At 38.5% G+C, this 27256-nt stretch overlaps 1 protein-coding gene across 1 annotated transcript in view; it reads right to left on the bottom strand.

The window, feature by feature from the left end:
• Nucleotides 1-27256, bottom strand: part of LOC144979765 (antigen WC1.1-like) — a 46117-nt gene that overhangs the window by 3806 nt on the left and 15055 nt on the right. Inside the window, exons 4-18 of the mRNA XM_078926835.1 lie at nucleotides 25783-25854; nucleotides 24206-24356; nucleotides 22339-22519; nucleotides 21470-21642; nucleotides 20691-20930; nucleotides 19739-19778; nucleotides 15289-15417; nucleotides 14112-14239; nucleotides 13232-13388; nucleotides 12249-12358; nucleotides 7158-7341; nucleotides 6164-6342; nucleotides 3594-3666; nucleotides 1514-1677; nucleotides 1106-1271 (exon numbers count right to left, since the gene is read on the bottom strand). Coding sequence (XP_078782961.1) covers nucleotides 1106-1271; nucleotides 1514-1677; nucleotides 3594-3666; nucleotides 6164-6342; nucleotides 7158-7341; nucleotides 12249-12358; nucleotides 13232-13388; nucleotides 14112-14239; nucleotides 15289-15417; nucleotides 19739-19778; nucleotides 20691-20930; nucleotides 21470-21642; nucleotides 22339-22519; nucleotides 24206-24356; nucleotides 25783-25854 — 2147 coding nt within the window. The remainder of the gene's footprint in view (nucleotides 1-1105; nucleotides 1272-1513; nucleotides 1678-3593; nucleotides 3667-6163; nucleotides 6343-7157; nucleotides 7342-12248; nucleotides 12359-13231; nucleotides 13389-14111; nucleotides 14240-15288; nucleotides 15418-19738; nucleotides 19779-20690; nucleotides 20931-21469; nucleotides 21643-22338; nucleotides 22520-24205; nucleotides 24357-25782; nucleotides 25855-27256) is intronic.

The raw sequence follows: 27256 nt of genomic DNA, 5'->3' as shown, positions 1-27256 counted from the left end.
ACCAACGTCAAATGAGCGATCATTATACCTTGGTAGATTTTATAAATAATCATTTGTTTAAGTCAACAGGTGATACAATTTAGTTTTGCAAAACTGTAAAAAATAGTTGAATAACTTTTAGATTTTCCAGTAATTCCAGTAATTTAACATTGGCTGTAAAGAACAATTTTGACACCCAACACTATTTAAAATAAGAACAGATAAGTAAAAACGCGTTCTACTGACTGGGGTCACAATAAATTTTTTTTCAGCTCTTATTTATAACTTATTACCACGGATTGTTAATAATTGTTATTCCGTTTATATGATTAGAAGACTTGGTATGATGGAAAGAGTTGAGACAACTCAACTTCATCATCAACGTTTTGCCTACCCAAGAAGAAGAAGAAGAAGAAGAAGAAGAAGAAGAAGAAGAAGAAGAAGAAGAAGAAGAAGGAGGAGGAGGAGGAGGAGGAGGAGGAGGAGGAGGAGGAGGAGGAGGAGGAGGAGGAGGAGGAGAAGTCCTCTTGATCTATCGGGCGATATTTTTTAAAGTATCATACGCAGTAATATCCACTGCGGGAATTAATTTGATTCAAAATGCGATCAGTGTTGTTCGATATCCACGTTTTAACAATGAATACAACCCTTTGTCACTAAATGGTCAAGAGACTTCACACTCGGCTTGTGGCCTGATGGTCTTTGGTTTCTTCAAGTCCAAATGTGAGCGACGCTAATTGAATCCGTGATAAAGTCTCATTATTAAAATTCTCTCAACTTACTCAGATGAAAAATGAGTATTTGGCATTTAACAGTATTTTGTCTGTCCACCCCCCCCCCCACTTAAAAAAAAGTAATACAGCTTCTTACAGGCGTCATGTCATGTCCTACATATTAATATTAAGAATTGATCTTGGCTCGGGGCTCCTTGTAGATTGCTTTGATCAAATGCATTATATATTCTTCTATCTATATAAAAGCTCTAGAATTAAAAAAAAAACAAAAACAAACAAACTAAAAACAAACAAACCAACACCCCCCCCCCACAAACAAATCAAAACAAACAAACAAAACGATCAAGAAGCCATGCATAGACCAGACACAAGAAACTGGAATTTGATCTCACTGTTTTGTTGTGTCAAGGGCAAGCGCTCTTGGTTGATCAACATTGGCTGCAACAGTTTTTAAGTTGGACCCATCTGGTGACATTGACATGACCATCTTATTGCCCGCATCAGTGTAAAATAAGAGATTCTGTGTCCCATCAATGGCCAGTCCATCTGTGATGCTGTCTGCCGAGTTCAAATATTTAAAAAATGTAAATAACATTAGGATAAACATTTGATAACGTTCTCAAAAGTTTAGGATTGAAGGGAAAAATACAGTCTTTCTTCAGTCCCATGTTTGATAGTTTTTGCAAAGGTGAGGGTCATTTAAATTGGTCGATATTTGAAGGACGAGTTTTCTGGCCAAAGTTTTAAATGCATGTTTTTCCAGAGTACGGCAGTTAAGAAGTTAAAAATCGGTTACTCACTGTTCTTTGCCAGGATGGTCTTTATGCTTTTCCCAAGGATGTCTGTGCTTCTGATTTCTGATCCAGGTGAGGTTTGAACCTCGGAGAAATAAATCCGTTGGTCTGCAGGGTTGAGCGCTATCGCTACAGGATTGGGAGAGTTGATTGGAGCTATGGCTGTAAAACTGTCAGTAAAACATAATTTTATGATGGCAACATTAAGGAGTGGTAGATTTACCATTATTGCATTGTCAGTCAAGGTAGCAATAATAAAATCCAACAAAAATACCGACAACGACGACGACGGCGACGACAAAAATAACATCATGAAGATGATGATGATGATCATCGTCATCATCATCATCATCATCATCATCATCATCATCATCATCAACAACAACAACAACAACAACAACAAAAACAACATCAACAACACAGCGTTAAACGAACAGTAACATTGATACTTGGTATTACACTCGTCAAGCACTAAACAGTTATAAGTTATATTCTGCCCGTCAGATGTATAGTACAAACATAAAAAACTATGGGCAACTTTGAACTTGATTGTCTGTGAGAGGGGCTTTAGTGAGAACTTTTCACCGAACTGACGGTCAAGAGATCGAGTACACTTGGCTGTGAAACACACAACATTGCCATCCGGAAATATAACGGATCAACACGCAAAACAATGTGTAACCTTGAATGTTTATAGTCTGGTTAATACAGCTTAGTGAGAATTACTCATAAACATGGATGGCAAACCCCCCCCCCCCCACAAAAAAAAACAATTAAAAACGACCAAAGTGACGTCAATTTCGTTCTATCTAGATATAAATATAAAATATAGATAGTATGCACTTGGCTAATAAGCTCACAACATTGCCATCCGGAAGTATAACTGGCCAACACACAAAACTTTGTGTAACCATCATCGTTTGTAGTCAGGTTAATACAGTTTAGTGAGAATTACTCATAAACGTGGATGGCAAAAAGCAATAACAAAGACCTGAGTGACGTCAACTTCGAACTATCTATAGACAGAATGCGCTTGGCCAAGGAGTTCACAACATTGCCATCCGGAAGTATAACGGACCAACACACAAACTCTGTGTAACCATGAACTTTTATAGTCTGGTTAATACAGTTTTGTGAGAACAACTCACAAACGCGGATGGCAAAAACAATAACAAAGGCCTGAGTGATGTCATCTGCATACTATCTATAGATAGTATGCGCTTGGCTAAGAAGCTCACAACATTGCCATCGGGTATAGATAGTATGCAGATGACGTCACTCAGGCCTTTGTTATTGTTTTTGCCATCCGCGTTTGTGAGTTGTTCTCACTAAACTGTATTAACCAGACTATAAAAGTTCATGGTCACACAGAGTTGTGTGTTGGTCCGTTATACTTCCGGATGGCAATGTTGTGAACTCCTTGGCCAAGCGCATTCTATCTATAACGGACCAACACGCAAAACAATGTGTAACCTTAAACGTTTATAGTCTGGTTAATACAGTTTAGTGAGAATTACTAAAAAACGCGGATGGCAAAAAACAATAACAATGACCCGAGTGACGTCAACTTCGATCGATCTATACTAAAGAGCCGCGTGGCGTCAGTTTCATTAATTTTATACCAGTTTATTATATAAACACTCGTAAAGATCACAAAGAAACAATCGTAAAGAGCACAAAGAAACAATCGTAAAGAGCACAAAGAAACAATCGTAAAGATCACAAAGAAACAATCGTAAAGATCACAAAGAAACAATCGTAAAGATAACAAAGAAACAATCGTCATGATCACAAAGACATAACGTTTTGTTTTGTGATCTTTAGGATTCTTTAGACAAGAAACTATTGTGAGCATTTATTTCCAAACACGCACCATCTATTGATGTTATGTGTTTAGGGAAAATACATACAACATCCGCTAGACAGATTAAAAATACCGACACACAAAACTACACTGTGTGTAACTTTTAACGCTTAGAGCCTGATTGATATAATCTTATGAGAACTAATCACTAACAGGCTGTCTAAAAATGGTAACAAAGAGCTGAGTGACGTCAATTAATTCCCTCTATACCTATTTATTTACCTGTATGAGTCCATCCTTACTAGCAGACCACTGTACGTATCTGTGAAGACCATTGTGTTGGTGCTGGGTGATTCTGGGATGGAGACACATAAAAGAATTTTATTATGGCCCAAGAACAGACCTGCCTGGTACTACGAAGAATTCGTAAAATTACGAATTCTTGACTACAGCTAAAGAGCTGCATTTGCCTCTTTGACTCGATAAATATTTTTGAAAAGGAAAATGTAGTTCCTTAGATTTTATATTCAGGACTTTGGTGCATTTGTGGATCATGGCGATGACAAATTAATGATTTGTAAATCTATTTATAGTGACTTTTCATTTTTCCATTGGAAACTAAGAATTAAAAAAAAATCAAGTAGGCAGCTTTGCCAGAATAACGTTAAAGGGAATAAGCCGCTCTCTCTGCTTAAAAAAAAAATGGCTGACGCAAGCATGTATAAAATAAATGCCCTCTCAGCCACATTGGGTTTGTGGCCAATTAACCGAGATGATGAACTATAATTTTATGGTCTTAAATAGATTTGCAATACAAAATAAATACAACATTCCTTTTACTGATCACCAAGAATATGCGGATATGTAGACTAGTGGTATGACACTCGCGCTCGGCGCATCGATGAGTCCTGGGGAAAGGCTCTTTACTCACATTCTCTCACCATACTCAGGTGTAAAATGGGTACATGGCCGTTAATAGCGTTGTCTTTGTCCGAAAAATTGTAATATCGCCTAACAGGCGTTATGTCCCGTCCTACATGTTAAATGTTGCTGTTGACCAGGGGCCCCTTGTAAAGCGCTTTGAGCACAGTTAGTGGATATTGCGCTAAATAAAAGCTCATTTTTAAATTATTTTTTTAAAAAGAATAATTTAGTGCCTCAAAGAAGTTTCATTTCCGGAGTAACCTCGGTACACCACAAGTCTAAGCCCCGTATTGTTTATCGTCTACCTGGAGCGTGCTTTGGACGACATTCGCAACTCACTGACAACTATGTATACTATGTCACAATTTGAAAACGCCATACCACAGGAGACAAAGAGGATGTTGAAAAAAGAAAATGCTCTCAACAAACACCCTCAACAAACGGATGAATGTGTGGATAGAAAAGTCAAAGTAAAAACCAGCGTAAAGATGAAGCTGTATATATGAAGTCCATATCAATTTACAACTCTGGTACATGGGCATTGGCGCAAACAGAAGAGAAAAGACGGACAGCTTTCACAGGAAACAACTCAGAAAAGTCCTCAACATCCGATATCCAAATAAAATTTGGACTCAAGCACTATACAAGTGCAATGAATGCTCTATAGATAGTTCGAAGATGACGTCACTCATGTCTTTGTTATTGTTTTTTGCCATCCGCGTTTATGAGTAATGCTCACTGAACTGTATTAACCTGACTATAAACGTTCATGGATACACACAGTTTTGTGTGTTGGTCCGTTATACTTCCGGATGGCAATGTTATGAGCTTCTTAGCCAAGCGCATACTATCTATATGCAGATTTTTGAGGCGGGATAGAGACTTTTCGGCCACATACTGGGAAGAGACAATGATATATCAGCAACTAAACCCATGAAAGCATTTTTCACGTCTGGACAGGATAAAGACAAAGGGGGGGGGGGGGGCACCAACGACAATCTATACAGTATTGAACAGGGACCTCAAACACCTTCAATTCAAATGATAAAAGAAGACCTTACGTCCCTAAGAAATTTGTCCGAAGACCGTGAAAAGTGGAGAGACTTTACACAGCAAATCAAAGAAGCAGCTGAGGCGCCCCAATCGGACGATTAGGATGCGACAGGCGATAAGTCAATCTAGTCAACGATAATTTTGTCCATAGGGGTAAATTGCTAGGTAAGACTAGAATATTCCAGGCGTTCACCGCAGTACGTCGTAAAGTGAGCTAGGGCAAGGTTACGCTCAAGGCCACACGCACAGCCCGGGGATTGGGGAGTCGAACTCGATACGTTCTGGATTAGAAACATAGACTCGCATAATTGATTTTAAAGTGTTGTTTATATGATGATTACTAAAAATAGATGAAGTAATATGGGTTCGGTTGTTGTTTTTCTCTCCTAAAGTTGGAGGACTTATATTGCACAGAGAAAATTGTTACTCTTTACCGCAAGGGGAAAATATTATATTTTATATAGCCCACTATTCACTAAACTTGATCAAAGTGCTTTAGAAGGGGTCTCAAATCAACAGTAAAACTAAATACTTAGGATTATCTAGGACGAGACATGCCATCTGTAAGGCGCTATTGCAATTTTATCCAACATAGACAACAATGCTGTTTCCAGACAGATACTCATTTTACTCATGAGTACAGTGAGTGAATGTGAGTATAAAGCCTTTTCCAAGGCTTCAATTTTGCGTTACTCAGAACGAGACTCGAACCAGGGACTTGGAGGTTTGAAGGCAAGTCTCATAGGACTAGACCACAAGGCCGTAAACAATTGAACTGTTCTCAAAAACACAAACACACGCACACACACACAAACACACACACAGACACACACTCACACAAGCACACACATTGTTATGGACACACACAAACGTACGAGTTCCACATATGACACCAGCATCCTCCTTGTGAGTGCAGTCGTGCTTGGCCCAGTTGCTTGTTGTCAGGCCACACTCCAAGATGTGCTGTTCGCTTCCCGTACAGTTGACCTCGTCCATGGATATAAGGCCCGTTCCAGCACCCTGAGCAGACTCGTTGGTGGCCTTCGCGTTGGCTCTAGGATGGAAACGGTTGGAAGATTTTGAATTGTACTATTCCCGGGTGAAAAAGATCATATATATATATATATATATATATATATATATATATATATATATATATATATATATATAAATCTCTCTCTCTCTCTCTCTCTCTCTCTCTCTCTCTCTCTCTCTATATATATATATATATATATATATATATATATATATATATATATATATACATAATATATATATATATATAGAGAGAGAGAGGGAGAGAGAGAGAAAGAGAGAGAGAGAGAGTCAGTAAGTGTGTGTGTGTGTGTGTGTGTGTGTGAGAGAGAGAGAGAGAGAGAGAGAGAGAGAGAGAGAGAGAGAGAGAGAGATTATCATTGGAATCGCTTTTGTTGATTTGAAATGAGATTTAGAGTGGTTCATTTTGTCTCCCAGAAAATCATAACAATCAAGTTTTGATTTCATAAAGTTAGGCTCCATTTTGTTCTAATAGTTTTATAGCCAGGTACTCACACACTCATAAGTGGAGTGTTAGTTTATTATTTATTCATCTATTTATTAACTTATCCGTTTATACATTCATTATGTTTTAGAAAGATGTTCTTATTGTCAATGATAGCGACAGACATGCACACATTTGCAGGATTGATAACCGAACACAATTATGGGCTTGAAATTATTGTTGTCAAGAACAATGATCTTTCTTGTTTGAGAATACTTCCAATTCAACAAAGAGTCCATAACAATTTGTCAGACACATAAATAAACTTGGCCCTGAGCTTGTTTCGTGAGTCCTGTTCATTACTATGGCAATAATGACGTCATCCTCACCTGTCAAATCCCAGCATGCCAAAAATAACCTGAGCGTCCAGGTCGTCCCAGTGATCATCGCAGATAGAACCCCACTGACCATTGGCGAAGACCTCAACACGTCCCTCATTGGCATATCCTCTACCGGCCAATCTTACAAAGACGTGGGAGGGATCGAGGTGGATGGGGGCTTGAGTGACAACACCTTTGGTATATTATTGATAGTTTAGAGGGATAAGGATTAGACATAATAATAAAACATCTTTATTGTCCTTAAAAAAGTGGCAATTTGTCATTTGGTTACACATTTATAACAATACAATATTGACATAGACACACTCACACAGATGCACACACACTAGTCACACACTAGTATAATAGATATATAATACAAGATGTACAGCATTATTTTCCTTATTGAACTCAGAATGGAGGGGTGTCCGGCTGGCGGTGGCTTGCAAGATTGTCCGGCTGGCGGTGGCTTGCAAGATTGTCCGGCTGGCGGTGGCTTGCAAGATTGTCCGGCTGGCGGTGGCTTGCAAGATTGTCCGGCTGGCGGTGGCTTGAAAGATTGTCCGGTTGACGGTGGCTTGCAAGATTGTCCGGCTGGCGGTGGCTTGCAAGATTGTCCGGGTAGCGGTGGCTTGCAAGATTGTCCGGGTAACGGTGGCTTGCAAGATTGTCCGGCTAGCGGTGGCTTGCAAGATTGTCCGGCTAGCGGTGGCTTGCAAGATTGTCCGGCTGGCGGTGGCTTGCAAGATTGTTCGGCTAGCGGTGGCTTGCAAGATTGTCCGGCTAGCGGTGGCTTGCAAGATTGTTCGGCTAGCGGTGGCTTGAAAGATTGTTCGGCTAGCGGTGGCTTGCAAGATTGTTCGGCTATGGTGGCTTGCAAGATTGTCCGGCTAGCGGTGGCTTGCAAGATTGTTCGGCTAGCGGTGGCTTGCAAGATTGTCCGGCTAGCGGTGGCTTGCAAGATTGTTCGGCTAGCGGTGGCTTGCAAGATTGTTCGGCTAGCGGTGGCTTGCAAGATTGTCCGGCTGGCGGTGGCTTGCAAGATTGTTCGGCTAGCGGTGGCTTGCAAGATTGTCCGGCTTGCGGTGGCTTGCAAGATTGTCCGGCTAGCGGTGGTAGCCAGACAGTGGGTGTCCAGTAAGCGGTGGCCTACCAGACAAATGCCCGAGACAGGGAGGTTGAATCCCTATTAGGGCGCCAGGTTGGATCGCTATTCCGTTCGTGCTTACCAAGTCAGGTCGTCGTGAGGCGCCCGCAAACAGTTGGCCTTCCAAGATACTTACTTAATCCTCTTCGGGCCTTGAGGCACATAGGGCATCCACCAGACATCTCCATTTTTGCGATCGGCTGCTTTTGCGGTGGCTGTATTCCAGGTCAGGCCTGCTTCCTTTAATTCTTTCTCCATCGTCCTTCGCCAGGTTTCTTTGGGTCTTCCCCGCTTTCTCTTCCCATCTGCTGTCCAGTACAAGGCTGTCTTGGGAAGTGACCCTTTTTCCATTCTGGCCACATGACCCAGCCAACGCCATCTTCTTCTTTTTATTTGGCTATCAATGCTAGTGCAGTCAGCTTTCTTTAATAGATCCACTGTTCTTATTTTTGTAGGCCAAAATAAATTAAAAATTCTTTTTAAACACTTGTTCTGAAAGGCTTCTAGTTTCTGTATTAAGGAGGATGTCATTTTCCAGCTTTCACTTCCATAAAGCAGTACACTTAAAACATTGCTCTTGTATATTTTCAGCTTTGTCTTTCTCATTATTTGCTTTGATTTCCAAAAGTTTTTCAGCATGCCGAAAGCCTGGTTTGCCTTTTGAATTCTGTGCTTGATATCGTGTTCTGCATTTCCGTCGTCTGTTATTTTGGATCCGAGGTAGGAGAACTCTGTTACCTCTTCAATTATATGTTCATCTATCCTAATTTCACTGTCATGTTTTGGATTCACCCTAATGTACACAGTCTTATCGAAATTTATTTTCAGTCCAATTTTCGAGGCGTTCTTGTGTAGTACGTTTAGTTTCTCTGAGGCGTCTCTGTGTGTACTGGAAACTAACGCGATATCATCTGCGTAGTCTATATCTTCCAGAAAAGATGTCAGTGTCCAGCGAATGCCTCTCTTCTTACCATCAATTGTATTTTTCATGAGCCAGTCTAGAGCCAGGATAAACAGAAGCGGGGAGAGTATGCAGCCTTGTTTTACACCAGTTGTTACATTAAAGCTGTCTGTTAAATTGTTACCACAGATCACTTGGCATTGGTAGTTGCTGTACATTGCTTTGATTAGGTTGACTATCTTCATCGGTATACCATAATGGCGGAGTATTTTCCACAGGGACTCTCTGTGTAAGCTGTCAAAGGCTTTTTCAAAATCGACAAAAATGGTGTAGAGGGGGCTGTTCCATTCAATGCTTTGCTCCAGGATTTGTCTCAGGGTAAATATGTGGTCACTACATGACTTCCCTTTTCTGAACCCTGCCTGCTCTTTTCTAAGAATGTTTTCAATGTGAGGTGAGATTCTTTTCAGAAGGATTCTATTAAAAATTTTGCTCGTTACGGACAGGAGTGTGATTCCACGCCAGTTAGCACAATTTCCTAGGTCTCCTTTCTTGGCTATTTTATGGATGATGCCTTTCTGCCAATCCTCTGGTATTTCTTCCTTTTCCCAAATGTTGGTGAACAGTTTACTGAGAATTTTGGACATTTCTTGCGAGTTCGCTTTAAGCATTTCCGCAGTGATTTTGTCAATACCTGGGGCCTTGCCATTTTTTTGTTGTTGTATTGCCTCGTGCACCTCATGCTCAGTGATTGGACCAAGATTAACCTCTACGTCCCTTTCTGCTTCTGGGATATCTGTGTAAGAAGATGGGTCTGGTCTGTTCAGAAGGTTTGCGAAATATTCTCTCCATCTTTCAATTTTCTCCTTTTCGTCTGTGATGACACTACCATCTTGGGATTTTAATGGTTTCTCTTGACCATAACTTCTGTTTCCCGAGAGCTTTTTTGTGATTTTGTATAGTGTTTGTGTGTCGTGTCTTACAGCTGCATTTTCTGCTTCAATTGCTAAATTTTCTGCAAAATCTCTTTTGTCTTTCCTTGTGGATTTTTTCACTTCTTTATCCTTCAATGAGTATTCACTGGATAGCCTTTCTTTCAGTCGGGGGGATTTAGCGTTCAGGAGATTTAGTTTGATTGATTTTCTTTGGTTAATGAGCTCCCATGACCTTGCTGATATCCAATTCTCTGTATTGGATTTATTGTGTCCTAAGTGTTCAGTGGCACTTTCCTGCATGACGTGGTTGAAATCTTGGATTGTCATGTTTGTAATATCTTGTATTGCACTGAATTTGTTTCTGACTGAGATATTGAAATTGTTTTGGATATCTGGGATTTTCAATTTATCTGTGTTGAAACGTTTCTCCTTCTGTTTTGCTATTTTTGTTTTCATCAATTTAGTAGAGATTTTGGCTGTGACAAGATGGTGGTCACTTCCAATGTCTGCCAATCGTCTGACTCTGACATCGTTTAGGCTGCTCTTCCATTTTCTGTTTATAATTATATGGTCTATCTGACTTTCTGTTTTCCCATCTGGTGATTTCCATGTCAATTTGTGGATGTTTTTGTGTGGGAAGAAAGTTCCACCAATAATGAAGTTGTGTTCTTCACAAAATTCTGCCAGTCTGCTTCCATTGTTGTTCATTAACCCTATGCCCTCCTTTCCAACGGACTGATTTGTTTGTGTATTGCCAACTCTAGCATTAAGGTCTCCGATGATCATGAGCATATCATGTCTTGGAATGTTTTCAACGGCCATTCTTAGAATATCGTAAAATTCTTCTTTGTTTTCTTCATCTGAATCCTCTGTAGGTGCGTAGCATGTGAGGATTGATAGCTTGGTGTATTTTGAGTTGTGTCTTGTGTATAAAAGTCTTTCACTTATCGGTTTCCATTCCAATAGTGACTTGTTGTTTTGCCTGGCTATCAAGAGGGCAACACCTTCTCTGTGTTGGTCATCCTTTCGTCCTGACCAAATGATCAGGTTGCCATTTGAGAGTTGGCGCTTCCCAGCTCCTGTCCATCTTGCCTCTGATATGCCTAGCAAATCGATCTTGTAGTTCAACATCTCGCGCTGGGCTTGTGCCAGTTTTCCTGTTTGATATAGGGTCCTAACATTCCAGCACGAGACATTGAGCTTGCGTTTTGGTGACAACAGATCTGCAATCTGGTCGGGGGCGTCCTTTCGGCTTTGACCTCCTACCGTCATGAAGCCAGTATTCTGGTCCGCTTCTCTGCTGCCGCCGGTTGTGGATATATGTCTAGTTTCTGTTTCTGTAACAGTTTGCTTTTTATGAGGTGGGTTGTTAACCCTACGCTCAACCCCCATTCCTGGAGGGCCGGTGGATTACTCTTCGTCTGATCTCTCTCCTTTTTTCTCTTATTAGAGGTCCGAGGTTCGAGATACGCAAACCCTCCCACCACGACAAGGTGATAATCCGTCGGGAGAGGGCCTTCCAAGATGGTCCAGTGACAATCGACCGGTTAGCCTTTTGCCGCTAGGTAAGCACTTAAACGCCTCCACCAGTATAATATGTCAAGGCGGTGATCCATTAGGGGCGGCCCTTTGGTGATTGAAGCGTTGGAGAGAGAGAGAGAGATCTAATTGGTAGCATGTACTGTAGGTGGTCATGGGACAACTGAGTGTGAAGACCATTAAAAATGGCCTCGCAATTTTTTGCACCTAAGCTTGAAGTATACCGTCAAACTCTAAAATAAAAAAACAACCGAATATAACAATTTTGGCCAGAAAACTCGTCCTTCAATCTATCGATTGATTAAAACAAACCTCATCTTGTTCCAAGTTTGAGAGTTTTTGCCAAGATGAGGGTCGTTTTAATCGATCAATATTTGAAGGATGAGTTTTCTGGCCACAATTTTAAAATCGCTTTTTTTTAGCGTAGTGCATTATATAGCTTCATGGGATACATACATACATACATATATATATATATATATATATATATATATATATATATATATATATATATATATATATATAAACTGCATTTCCCTAAAAAATGCTTTTTATTCATTGGCTGATGTCACACTGACCTGGTAAATCGGCCCCATACTTGTGTATACGGATGTCAGAAAGCTCTCGAAAACTGGCTGGTCCAACGGCTGATTTGCCTGTCCCGTCCTTGGTGATTCTCATGACAGTGCTGTGTGTGTGTGTGTGGGGGGGGGGGAGGGTGGTAGAAATCATCATCATCATCATCATCATCATCATCATCATCATCATCATCATCATCATCATCATCATCATCATCATCATCATCATCATCGTCATCATGATCATCATCATCATCATCATCATGATCATCGTCACCATCATCATCATCATCATCATCATCATCATCATCATCATCATCATCATCATCATCATCATTACAACTACAACCACCCCCAACATCACAACCATCACCACCACCATCATCACACACGGGTTACACCTATATTATTAAAATATTACACCCTTCCGTGCGACACCGTGAAATGCTGTGGCCAAGGCAATTCAAGAGGCAATAATAATTGACTGATGTCAATAGGAATCATCCATGTTTTCCAAATGGAGCAAATGTGGGGTTGATAATCTTGCCTAAGCGTAAAAACAAAACAAACAAAACAAAAACAAAAGTGCCTGAAGCAGGATTCGAACCTGAAACCATCCGAGTCACAGATAAAGCAGTCAAAATTGCCTTTCTGATGTTATATACTATTTATTAATGATAATTCCAAATAAATGCATCAATGGTGTAGTTAGTAATGTAAGTAATTGAACTTTGGTGACCCCCTTTTAAAAAAATAATAATACCTCTTACTTTAAGGCGATGTGGTCTTCTGGTATGAAGGTCCCGGGTTCGAGTCTCGTTGCAAAGCGCATAGTTGAGTCCTCAGAAAAGGCTCTTTACTCTCATTCTGTCAGCGGATTAAGTTGTATTATGAGTACCCGGCCGTTAACAGCGTTATCTGATCGAAAATAATGTAATGGTGAACATTGCTCTTTATAAATGCTCAAGTTTATATTTTTTTACTTGTAATTCCAGTCAGTGTAGTATAAATAGTTATCGAAGACGTCAATGGCAAACAGGTGAGCGCCTGATTCCTTGAAGATTTGTCTCCTACTTCCACCTTGTAGGGTCATGACCTCTATAGTACCATACCCTCCGTCCACGAAGTATAGTTTATTCTCTGGAAAAAAACAACAAAAAAAGAACCAAAAAAAAAAAAAAAAAAAAAAAAAAAAAAAAAAAAACAAAACATCAAAAAAAAAAAAATTCAAAAAAAAAAAAAAGATAAAAAACAAAACAAAACCGCGCAATAAAATATCTAGTATCTAGTTGTACGGCCAGTCAAGTCTTGACGTTTACCCGGTTTTCCCCATTCTTGGCCTCTCAATTATCCCAATGAACAGACTGCGAAACTGTTATTTTTGTTTTGCTTTGTGAACAAACCATAACTAATACTTTTCATAATAAATATACAAATAATGGAGTTAATAGCCCTTATCCACACTCAACATCGTTCTCTAAACGTTTTACAATATTTTTTTAAAATCCCCAGATTATGGAAGAACGTTCATCAAGTGTAAGACAGTCGTAGCTCACTACACTCCTCTGTGGTTATTTGGTCGTGATATTCGCCTTCGAATAGGAAGGTCCGGGGTTCGAGTCCTGCTCTAAAGTCCTTAAAGTAGTTCAATTGTAGCACTTTAACACATTTGGAGTCATTGTAATCGATTGATAGCGATAAATGGGCCTTTTGCCATTGTACCACAGATTTGCTTTTACACCCTGGCGCTGCCTGGTGTCTTGTGCTGAAAACAACACGGTTAGATAGATTTTGTGCCTTTTAACAGCGGTCAACACCAACACCACCACCACCACCACCACCACCACCAACACCACCACCTACCTTGATAGTCGATGGCCAGTCCATTCGGCCATTTTATTCCTGTGTCCACCAAGGTCTTACGGTTACTTCCGTCGTAGTTTGCCATCTCAATCTTGGGGTTCGAACCCCAATCACTCCAGTACATGACCCTGGTGAAAAATTAGTGTAAATGTTACTGACACAATGTTATTGTTCTATGAAACACGGTTATAATGATATAATGATTTATTTATCCCTTTATTTACAAACATGACATTAAAAAATTGCTTATTTCAAAAGGAAGCACAGGAACTACAAAGAGATTGTCAGGTAAACAAACACTTCTTCTTCTTCTTCTTCTTCTTCTTCTTCTTCTTCTTCTTCTTCTTCTTCTTCTTCTTCATCGTAACCAAACACATCATGCTGGGATAAATGTTACGCCGTGTTGCATGTGACCGATGCAACCAGGAATTATTCTTTATGTTGTCACTTTTTAGAAATGCTAACAAACAAACTAACAAAAACCAAAAAAAAAAAAAAAAAAAAAAAAAAAAAACAAAAAAAAAAAAAAAAAAAAAAAAAAAAAAAAAACAAAAAAAAAAAAATAACACAAACAAAACAAACAAACCCACTATAAAGAAAAACAAAGAGAAATATACCCAAAAAAAAAAAAAGCAACAACAAGAAAACAACAAAAATATCTTGTTGTGTCACCGCATAGAGAAGTTAGGTAGACAAACTGAAGAGTCACGGACGCAATTATACAATCTGAGAAGGATCATTAGAAAACATTAAAACTCATTTATCCACCATCGCCTAAAAACGGTATTGTTTTGGGACGCTTTAGATGGGAAAATTTTTAATAACAGCCATAGACATATGAATTGCCCCGACATTTTACGAAAAAGTAAATTAAGAAGGTAAAAGCTAATCGGCTTTCACCTTTTATCAAATCCCGTGAATTTACATTAAAACTGGGACATATGGATTATAAAAAAAACAAATGTTCACAAAAATATAGTTCTCAGTCAACCAAGAATTGATTTGTAATCAGTTCACCTTTACAAAGGGGGACACTCGGGTGCTAACTCGTAAAGTTTCCTAAATTTTTGTTTTACAACGACAAAGTTAATGATAAGGATGTTAACACCAACGATGGCGAAATGTATGACAATCTAAAACTTAACAGCAACACGAAATAGTCATCTATTTATCATACTGTGATCTGGGGTCAAGGACAATTTCCCTTGGTTCGTCAAGGCCACTAGAAATGATGACCTTGAACCCTGACCCGTCTAGGTTCATGGATGCAATTACGTCATTTCCGGTGTCAGTATAGAACAATACGACAAAGTAATAGGAACAGAGGAAGCAAGCTCTCTTCGCTCCATGTCCTCAGTTCACGATCGCGTGACTTTGCAAGCTGCGCGTCAAATCGGTGGGCGGTGGTTCAGAACGTGAAACACAAAGTAATGAAGTAATAGTAATAATTTACTTTGTGGCTTTGTGGTGACGATAGTGTAGTGTAAATAAATAGCGATGCTTTTTTTTGTCTATCCTTTTTAAACTCGCAGGTTGCCAAGAAATATAAATTTTGGAACAGAATGTCATTAATTTTACATATTATAGTAGATTTTCCTTGTCAATTTGTTTGTCCGCCTACCTTTATATCATAGGATGACACATACAGCTGTTTGCTTCCTTTCTTGTTATTGGTGCTGCAACACTTTTAACTTCTTGTTTTTCTTCGATGATTTCTCCTCTAGTGTTGCCTCATTTCTCAAGCGCAGCTCATGGTGAAGTCTTACAGTCAAAAAAATATCAGCAAGTCTATCAACTGCTGGGCAATTGCAATCTTCGTATTTCACACTTGCCGATACCGTTCCCTCTAACATCTTCGTTTTTAGAAGTTTGCGAACATTTCTCAATCCAACATATCCTTCAACATTGGTTTGAAATATCATTTCAAACAACCCAACCAACTGCACCAAACGAAAACTTGGCTTTTTCAATCCGCCGTGCCGACAATCGTTAACCTGCTTTTGCTTGATTAAAGACAAATGTAGAGCATCATTGCCTTTGTCTTCGAGGTGACCAAGACAGTTTCCGCAGACGACATTAGCCTCGCTGATTTTCCTCAAGGCATATCCACTGGTGTATGCCACAACGTTTTCCAGTTGGATAACATCTGACATTTTGCAGGATTTGACTAAGTTGACAATGTGGGTGGGCTCTTTGGGAACATCTGTAGCGATTGGGAGGGAGAAAAGGCCCGATTCTGCCGGAGATGTAAAATTTAATAAAACAGAATCCATATCTTCTTGGCAGTTGCTTCCTTCACTCGGTATCAAGAGGCTATCAACCATTACTTGTCGGAGGGCATGTCGGAATTGTTGTGGGTCTGGGTTGTTACGATGAATCCCCTTTCCTCTTATTACGGAAAATAGATTTTCTAGACAGTCTTGATTAAGACGGTTGGTCAGCAGGTAATCCACTCCGTCAACATTTTCAACAAAATCACGAACAAGTAACAATAAAGCATTGATATTCATGATCCAGCCACTGATACAAGGAATTCGAACAGCTGGTCTTTTATTCCATTGTGTTCCATAGCGCAAATCCTTTAGCCATTCCAACATCTGCTTGAGGAAAGGTATATGGGAAGATGTTGAAGTGATAGGATGAGAATACGTGGCCGGTGACTTATTGCCACGAATGTTGAAAACGTTGAAAAGTTTATCAAATTTCTCCAAAAATGTAGAAGTAGCCATATGAGTTGAAGGAAATATATTGACAGAGCACATAAATGATATGCCCATGGCAACGCTGTGGCTAATCACTTGTGTAGCAAGACTCACTTTCATTTTTCCGAAGGGAGGAATATCTATATGTTTCTGTGTGAGTTTAGGTGCAATACGAAGGGGGAATTCTTTGTCTTTCAAATAGAAATCTGTGATGGATTGCCATGACGCCGTTCCACCACCTGCAATATAAAAGTCGTGATTGAGGAGGTTGTTTCTGACGCTTTTTATCAGGTGAGGTGGATCAAAGAATACTAGTATTTTATCATGTCCGTGCATAAAGAATGGCGTATCTGGTGTTGCTCCAAAAGACTTCGCAACCGCTTGATTATTTGATCCTTGATCACAAATAAGTGCCTTGACAAACAGTCCTATTGACGTCAGGTGATTAATTGCGTGGATGATCAAAGTTTTCAAGTCTGTTGACTTGACAGTTGAATTAGAAATGAAATAACCAAATGGCTGTTTCCATTTTTTAATGAGCCCACGAGCCATGAATACCAATGCAGAAGATCCAGTTTTAGTGCCTGAGTCCAATATACCCCCGAAATCTTCAAGACCTTCAACAAAATCCTTTTCCGCATTATAGCTGAGAGACTTTTTAAGTGACATTTCATCAAACATAACAACACATTGTTTCTCCTGAACACTCATCGAGGCCACTTTAACTTTGAAAGCTGTTTTAATTTTGTCCGAAAAACCGGGATAGATGTCAATTTTTCTCATCAATCGACGGAGAGTATCAACTGAAGGAAGGAAGAACTGTCGCTGTAATAGACGATATGCTTTGGGGGAGGCGTGGTATAATGACAATGCATAACTCTTTTCTTTGGCACTCCATCTTCTCCCTTTACATATTGATAGGTCCAGTTGTTTACAGAAGTAGTCATGTGTTGGTTTGCTAAGATATTTTCCAGATTTTTCTTTGATTTCCTCTATTTCCCTTCTTGCCGAGGACTTGTTTGTTTTGTAAGACAGGCGTTTAATTCTTTTTCTTTGTGATTGGAGTTTTCGCTTTAAATCTCGAATTTGTTTCTCCTTTTCATTTTGACCTTTTATTAAATTTTCCACGTTTTCTGGATTTGGAATTTCTATTTCTGTTGCTTCACCTGCTGTGGAAGTTGTTGGGGTTAGAGGTAGCCTTAGTTTAGGGGGGCATCTTGCTTTTGGATTTTCAAAAGTTTTACAGCGATTTGGGACATCGAACAGTGTTGGAACAGCTTTTAGTCGTTTCAGCTGTTTTCTTGTGCTTGATGTAAATTGAGAATCCTCGAAATGATCTGCGCACAAAACATTTCCACTAAAAAGTTTGTGAACAGGTTTAGTTAAAAGATCCTCTGTAAGAGAGTTAGCTTATAGCAAGTGGGTTTAATGAGTTCACAGTGCTTGTATATCAGTTAAACATGGTCATTATATTGAGTAGTCTAGGACAGTTTTACGTTCCAAAGTTAAAGGATTGGTCATTATATTGAGTACTAGAAAATTACTTTCTTTGATCGGTGTTACTTGGTTATTGGGGATAATAGCATCAAATTATAGTTGGAATTTATTATTTGGGCGTACAGATTATTTGGGCGTACTGAACTAACGTTTACCAAAAGTAATATTATATCATAAAAGGCGGGGTTTAACGCCAATATGTAGGAATTGACGTTTCAGGTTTGATTATGATTTGGTCTTACTCTTAGGGGTTGGATTATAGACTGACAGGGAACTGTCAAAACTGCAAGGGGGCGTGGAAACAATGGAACTGTGGGTAAAATTTTGATAGGGATAAAAGAGGATGTTTTGAGGAAAACGGGGGGATTCAACTTGACCATGAGCTGCACACTTTAAACCTTTTGTGCTCACCATCATTTTTTTGCTTTTACGAACTTAGAAATATTCCACGTATATTGAAAATGGTTACTTAGGCAAACTGACTTTATATGTGGACTGATTTTACGGATTTGGAATTTATGAAACTGATTGAATTATGACAATGCTATTTGATTTGGATTTGGAATTTATCATGATTTGGATTTTGAATTTATCACAAACAAATAAACTGTAAGAAATGAAACTTGGAATCTGGACTTTTATTTGAATGTTTTGGTGTTGTGCATTCAATTATCATCACCGGCCCTTGAACTCTTTCGTCATTATTAACATCTACAACACAACGCAAAGGATAATACTACCATCTATCAAAAACACCACTATACGATCACAAGCCATTACATATGTGTGCAACTACGCAACACCTCTCGTCTGGTGTTGATAACCCACCGCCGGCATCTGTCTTTGTCTTTCGGAAATCGAAAAAAAGACAATTCTGGATTGTCAAATCTATTCTTTTGACAATTGATGGCAGAACAGTGTTTTACTCTGTTACGTTTGCTTTTACGTTGAGGGTTCTTTGCGACACTTGTGTTAATGGCGATGTTAAAACCAATATCTAACTCTGAATGAAATTCAACATTGTTACCACGCTCTAAAGTTATGGAATCAATGCTATTGTCAATTAGAAGGTTATCATTGTCAATAATTTCTTGATGATTGTTATCCATTTTATTCATTCACTTGTCACAATTGTTAATAACGTTTTATTTATATTATATCATTATTATATATTATATTATTATATCATAACCACGTTTACACCATGCCACACGATTTCAATAACAACAAGGCAACAAATAGTGAATAAAAAGAACAATCCAATTACAAGAATACTGTGAGTAATCGTAGACTGATGCACTATGCCTTTTCGTAAAACGGGGCGAGGCGAAAGAACTTGACGCGCACTTCTCAACTCTCGTTAACTTATCGCGAAGCCGGCGAGAGCCCCTTATGCTTCCTCTGTTCTTATTACTTTGTGACAATACGTAGTTCAATGGGTCAACTTCCACCTTGTCGACGAGAGAATCTGTAAACACAAACACGCAAACATACATAGAATATCAATTATAAAGAATTATACTGAGTCCAATCATTATTTTTACTTATCTATTTCATACCTATAGAACTATGACAAACTTATGCGGTAGGAGCAGAATGATCAACATTTTATACTCTGAGAATAATTATTTTGACCTGAATTCGATTTTGATATTGTTTTGATTAAATGTATCTAGATACTTGGCAGACCTAGTAGTGATCTTTCCATATCTTATTGATTAGAGATGGAATCATTACTATCACGAATATTGCACTGTTTTTGCCATTAATTAATGGTAAATATTAAATAATCACAAAGGTAAGTAAAAAAACAAAACAAAACTGCCTAAGATGATTTTTACATAATTAAAATCGTATCAGAAGGAGATACAAATATGAGTTTGGGTCTTAAAGCATTCGGATATCTTTTTTGATTTTATAATTAATGTGGATAAAACTAGAAGGAAAAGATAGAGGTTGATAAGCTAAGGGACAGAGGGCGGAGATATAAACGTACGTGTTTGTGTGTGTATATATGTGTGTGTTATTTAATAAGGAGAGATACACACATAGACACACAACACACACACAACACGCACACATACACACACACACAGACAGATAGAGAGAGAGAGAGAGAGAGAGAGAGAGAGAGAGAGAGAGAGAGAGAGAGACAGATAGAGAGAGAGAGAGGGGGGGGGGGCGGAGAGTAAAAATGAAAGAAAGATAGAGAGATAAGAAAAGAGAGCGTGAGTTGGGGAGGGTACATACAAACACACAAACACACACACACACACACACACACACAAAAACACAAAACAATTTTTAAAAAAATCAAAATAAGATTCAAGGCAAGTATAAAAATGCAACCAAATATTCGTGAAGATTCGGGAAAACTAACCAAGGTTGAGCTGTCGGATATTTCTGGCGTCTGTGCCGTCGAATTTCATACTGACGATCTGGTGGTGACGGGAATCCACAAAGTAGACTCGACCTTCGCTGGGATCGTAATCGAAGGATGTAGGCGTGTACAGATTGTTCATGGGTATCGGTACGAATGACTGGGTTTGGATATTCATTCTAAATATCAACCCTCCAACTCCAGTGTCAAGGAGGAAAATGATATCGTCCTCTGGTGTGACTGGAAGAAGATTATGTTTCAAAGACCGTCAAATGAGGTAACTTTGCATGAAGGATAAATTAGGATAAACTAGAATATGTGTCATCATATACCGCCTAAAAACAATATCATGTGAGGATGGTTTAGATGCTAAATATATATTTGTTTCCTTAGTATAGATGGTGCGAAATTGACGTCACTCAGCTGTTTGTTATTGTTTTTGGACAGCCATTTTAATGATTATTTCTCACTAACTTCTAACAATCAGACTATAAATGTTTAAGGTTACACACAGTTTATTAGTACGTCAAATCCGGTTTACTGGTATTTTACCTCAATGCATAGCATCCATTATTAACTTTCTATTGACCATTACATACCAAATAAATTGGTAACCGGATAGACTATTGCTACATGACCAAATATCATATGTTTTGTCTTAAAAAAAAAACAATCAGAAGACATTCAGGTTTACGACATTCATTACACCAATTATGGGCATGGCTTGGTATGTTGCTTGTACCGTAAATCTATCTGGCTATCAGTGACATCAGACTTACCGGCTGGGCACATGACTCCAGCATCTTCCCCATGGGCGCAATCTGTGATACCCCAGTTGAGGTGAGAGCACGCTTCAAGGGAGGGTTCAGTACCTGTGCAGTTTACTTCATCCACCCAGATACGAGATCCTCCTGGACGAAAACGACCTCCTTGAAGACCTCCGGTACCAGTTCTTGAAACAGAAAAGAAATAATCATGTAAGTATACACATTTATCTATAGTTATACCATGGATTTTATAAGTTCAACGAATGAGCTTTATAATGAGCAATATTTCCGTTCTGAGCTCAGCTCGCTTCTTCCAATGATGGGTTGAAACATAAATCTATTTCAATTATAATTGTTAGAATTAAAAAAATTGAAATCCAAATAGACCATTCCTCTGTCTGTTGAGAGACATAACAAAATAAACTAATAATAAACAAAGACAAATAACCCCCCCCCCCAAAAAAAAAAAAAGAAGAGAAAAAAAAGACAACCCCCCAACAAACAAACAAAAAACCAAAACCAAAACCAAAACCAAAACAAAAACAAACAAAAAACAAAACATACAAAAAACAAAACAAAAAAAAAACAACAAAAAAAACAAAGACAAACAAACAAATAAAAAATCCCAACCCAAAACAAAAATTATAAAAATAGATAAAAAAGGAACTAAAACAAACAAAACAGATATAAAAACCCAACCAACCAACCACCCAAACAAATAAAAAGAAAAAACAAAACAAACAAAAACAATTTTAAAAAGCTAAAAAAGAGAGAAAACAACAACAACAACAAAGACAAAATTACAACAAAAAACTAAATTAAGAATTAAAAAAAAAACAAAAAAAACAGCAAAACAAAACCAAACCAAAACAAACGCTTACCCTTTGTATCCCAGCATTTTACAAACCACCTTGGCGTCGTTGCCCGACCAGTGGTCATCACATATTGTACCCCATTGGTTATTGTGGTACACTTCCACTGTCCCCTCATAGGCATTGCTACCTCCTATCAGACGGACGTACAGATCCTGACTGGCTGGCACACCCACAGTAGGGAGGATCTCTGGTGGAAAAAAACATTATTTGATTGAAAAACCTACAGAGAATGAGATTAGCGGAAGAGTAGCGTCCCTTGATTGGGCGTCACCTTGCAGAGAGAACGTCAATTTGGTTTTGAAGTGTCTCAAGCCGCTTTCACCGGAAGCAAGGACGAGAGACGCATGCGCACAACCAACATGACGTTCTATCTCTAATAACTTTTCCGCCAGTGAGGTCACAGACTATGGGTGACGTCCAATCAAGGGACACTACTCTTCCGCTAATCTCATTCCCTATTGAGGAGCAAATTATCCATAGAGGGTCCCGATAGCTCTGTTGGTGGAGCACTCGCTTCACACGCAAAGGGTCTTCGATCGATCCCGGGTGAAGTCGAGGTTTTTATTTGGACCCCCCCCCCTCTTCTGTCCCCACAGTAGTGATTGGGTAGCTGGTTCTGTTTGATCTAACGGAAAGTACTTTGCGAAAGGCTCGCGTCCTATCTGAAGGGTAATAAGAAAAATGCAATTGTTCGTTTCACGCAATAGAAACCGGGATGAACTCCGGCTCCATGGGCCTAATGGCTCTGAATGACGACTACTTTATCACACCTAATATGGAGACCACAGGGGAAAAACGATCAAAGTCACATTTTTCAGCTTTTGAGAAAATAAAAATTAAAGTTTGGAAACCCATTGAAAACGCCACATGATAATATAAATTGAACTGAATGTGAATTACTAAACGTATATATTTTGACCACAAGTCAGATGCATATAAAAAATAAGCTCTTGGTTGATTTTAATACCAAATTATTGTGACATTAGAACAGTAAGTGTCTTTCGGACTTTGATCGATTTTCCCCTGAGGCCTTCATATGTGATCAATCGTCTCAAAGAGGAATTAAATAATGGTAACTGAGATGATGAAAATCGCAATTATAACCAGAGATTTTATAAAACTTGGGTTTAATTTTAAAATATGTTTTATTAGTGAGAATGAATAAAGACCAAAACTTTATGTTTCCGATCGAAGATGAATATAACGATTTGAAAAAAGAACAAAATGCTAAACACGGGCGTTTCTGCCTCAACCCCTTTTTCAGCCTATAGCAGAAACAGTAAAAACATTAATACGCCATTAATAACAAGAACAAATGAGTATTAGGAACTAAACGGCTTGTCGGCAAATACGAGGTCGTTTCTATGCCGTTTTTGTTTATTGGCTGAAGAAGAGGTTTAAGCCCAAAACGTTCAGTGTTTTCCTATTTTGTTCTGTTTTGAAGCTATATTATATTCATTTTTGCATATTATTTTTTTATTATAGCTTCTAACAGCTTCGTATTCTCTTTGTTTATTACCATTTAAAATCAGATTCACAGTTTGGACTTTGCTTCAATCTAACTTAATACCATATTAAGATGTTTGCTGACATAATATGACTGTGGTCCTTCACGCTAATTTGATATCTTGTCGGAATGAACCAGATAAAGAAGAGATTTGGGTTTAAAAGTCAAAAGGTTCTAAACAACCCAACTTAAGATTTTTACAGTCGAATTTTAAAGACTACAATTTATTCTTTCCAAATAATACCTTTAGTTTTTCTCTAATGGCAAGTTAACGATTATTATCTCAACCTAAAGCGATCGACAAACGACGTGGAATTTTATGTTTCATTATAGAGAATGAATAAAGTCTCATAAAGTCCAACAAACCTCGATCAAAACAAAGCTCCAAATTGCAGTTATCTGTCAAGCAGCATTTGTTACACAGTGTGACGTCACGAGTTTTACGATCTATCGTCATTTCCGCTCGGTCATTGCTCCTCTTCTTCCGACCAAAATCGTTGCCAATGACGTCACATATCTAGGGAGTACAGAACGGTTTGAAGATCGACATAGAAAAGATTTACACACACACACACACACCCACACACACACACACACACACACACACACACACACACATGTAACCCAAAAGTTATTTGTCTCCTCGTAATAGTCGAACTTTTTTCTCACCCCATATCTAATAAATACTTTAAAAAAAAAAAACCAAAAAAAACAAAAAAAAAAAAAAAAAAACAAAAAAAAACAAACAAACCCAACTATAATCAATGACCTACCTCCAAAAACCTGGTATTATATTAGTGTGGATCAGATGATGTAAACTGAATTTAAAGGTAAGACGAATAGGGACAACGAGTCATTGGTCACCTTGCAAAATGTGCTCAAAATGACCTAAATTATAAAAAGTGTTCACAGTTTTCTAAATATCCAACATCGCATTATGTTACTCTGTTCAGCTTGACTCATGGGTATGTATACAGCTTTCATAAACAATGCAGCCAGTTTACATCTATCAAGAAATATCCAATCGTTGGACAGCAACAAATTATTGATCGATGACTCGGTTTGACGAAAACCTGAATATGGATCGCTTCCATTGGAAAAAAAAAACAAAACAAAAACATAACATCAGATTTTACAGTTCAAAGACTCCATTTATTTTTCTCACACACAAAGGTAGACATTTTCTGCCAAATTGGTTTTGACTTAAGTCTTAATTAGTTAACTATCGTACTGACGTGCTCTGGAAAACACATATTTAGAAATTTGGCCAGAAAACTCGTCCTTCAAATATAGATTTTTAGGTCGATTTTTAGAATCCCATTCACACCAACCGTGCGCAGTATGAGACGATGTTTTACACTTTCTTTGTCCTTGGACTCTCAAATCATATACTTATGGGTCTCCTTTATATATGGGCACTTGCAATATCCATTACTGCTTATACACATTTACTTATTCACACAGGAGTCGAATGGGTTAATTAAAAAAAATTCGTTACCCAAAGCTACAAGGAACAGGAGTTTTGCGATAATTGTAATTAATCCAGTCTATGATCACGCTCAGCATAGCTTGACTTTGTCACAATACGAATCACGGAATACAACTGAAGTAAATTTCTTCAAGAAACTCATAGAAAACCGACAACAAGCATCACGGGCAAGCTTTGACTTGGAGTCCACAGGGCAAACGAAAGGAGGGTTACCAAAGAACACCCGGAGAAGAGATGGAGAGCAGGCACTCGGCGTTCTGGACAGACATCTTGAGGATTGGAAATGATGGCACAGGACAGAAAAAAATGTGGAGGACCTCCGTTGATGGCTTCTGCCCCTGTAGGGGCAAAGCACGGATAGGGGAAAGTAAATAAGAAGAAAAATGAAAAAGTATTTAGTCAGTGTACCTTTGTTGTACAATCAATTGTGTAATATGTGTCGTGTTCTACTTACCAGTCTTTTCTCACAGCCCAGCTTGTAAGATTCCCGTAGGTTGTTGTCCATGGTCCGTGCTACATAGCAAGACTGGCGATGGAATCGTGATATGGATGATGATGAGATGGTGATGATGATGATGATGATGGTGATGATGATGGTGGTGATGATGATGATGATGATGATGATGGTGGTGGTGATGATGATGGTGATGGTGGTGATGGTGATGGTGGTGATGATGATGGTGGTGATGGTGGTGATGGTGATGGTGATGATAATGATGATGTTGATGGTGATGATGATGATACTACTACTACAACAACTACTACCACTACTGCTGCTACTACTACTACTACTACTACAACTACTACTACTACTACTACTACTACCACTACTACTACTACTACTACTACTTATAATATTAATAATAATAATAATAATAATAATAATAATAATAATAATAATAATAATAATAATAATAATAATATTAATAATAATAATATTAATAATAATGATGATAATAATGAATATTATAAAGAGTGGAACTATGGAATGAAAGTATGTCAATTGGATTCAATAGTCTGATGTCACGTCGCCCAGCAACGGAGGTCATCGTGGTTCTAAACAAAGAAAATCTGTACTTTTCAATCTTTATGCTGGCTAGAATTTTTCATATCTCTTGTGATCAGAATGTGTAAAAGTAAAAACATGATCAGATTTATGTTTTTTTCCCCTCTGGATACGCTTTTTTGCTCGTCGGAGAAATATTCATAAGGGCGTCCGCCATTGTTCCAATAGTTTAGAGTCAGTTACTAAGTTACCATGCGTCATTACGAGGGAAGTGACGTTACGACTGTTGAAGTGTATTGTATGACTAAATGTTTCTTAAATGGTGAGCTTTTATATAGCGCAATATCCACTAAACTTGCTCAAAGCGCTTTACAAAGGGTCCCCGACCAACAGCAACACGCAACAAGTATAACGAGACATGACGCCTGTTAGGTGATATTACAAATGTTTTTTCCAACAGAGACAACGCTCTTAACGGCCAGGTGCTCATTTTACACATAGGAACGGTGAGAGAATATGAGTAAAGAGCCTTTTCCAAGGACTCAACTATGCGACCTTCCAATCCGAAAGCGAATGTCATACCCCAAGACCACATAGCCGCACTAATGATTTAGATCCGGTATGTTGATGGAAATAAATTCAATATTGTGTTTTTGACGTTTAAATCAATCAGTCGTCAAACTTTCAATGGATTTAAGTTTGGCTAAAACTCGTGAAAATTACCCCCCGATTCCCCCAACCCAAAAAAATCCATGTAATGTAGAAGCTATCTGTAACAAATGGAAACGTTATAAAAAGTAATCTCAATAATTGTTCCAAGCATTTTGTATGTACGAGAACAAATAAAACAAAAATTTTATTATCATCATTATTATTTGAATTAGGCGGTATTTAGTCTAAATGATGAGCCTCTGGCCCCAAG

The sequence above is a fragment of the Berghia stephanieae genome, chromosome 9 (genome assembly GCF_034508935.2).
Source record: "Berghia stephanieae isolate SIO BIC M18660-M18661 chromosome 9, UCSD_Bste_1.3, whole genome shotgun sequence".
Classification (NCBI taxonomy): domain Eukaryota; kingdom Metazoa; phylum Mollusca; class Gastropoda; order Nudibranchia; family Aeolidiidae; genus Berghia; species Berghia stephanieae.
The sequence above is the reverse complement of the archived record's forward strand: the minus strand, read 5'-3'. Positions and strand labels throughout refer to the sequence as shown.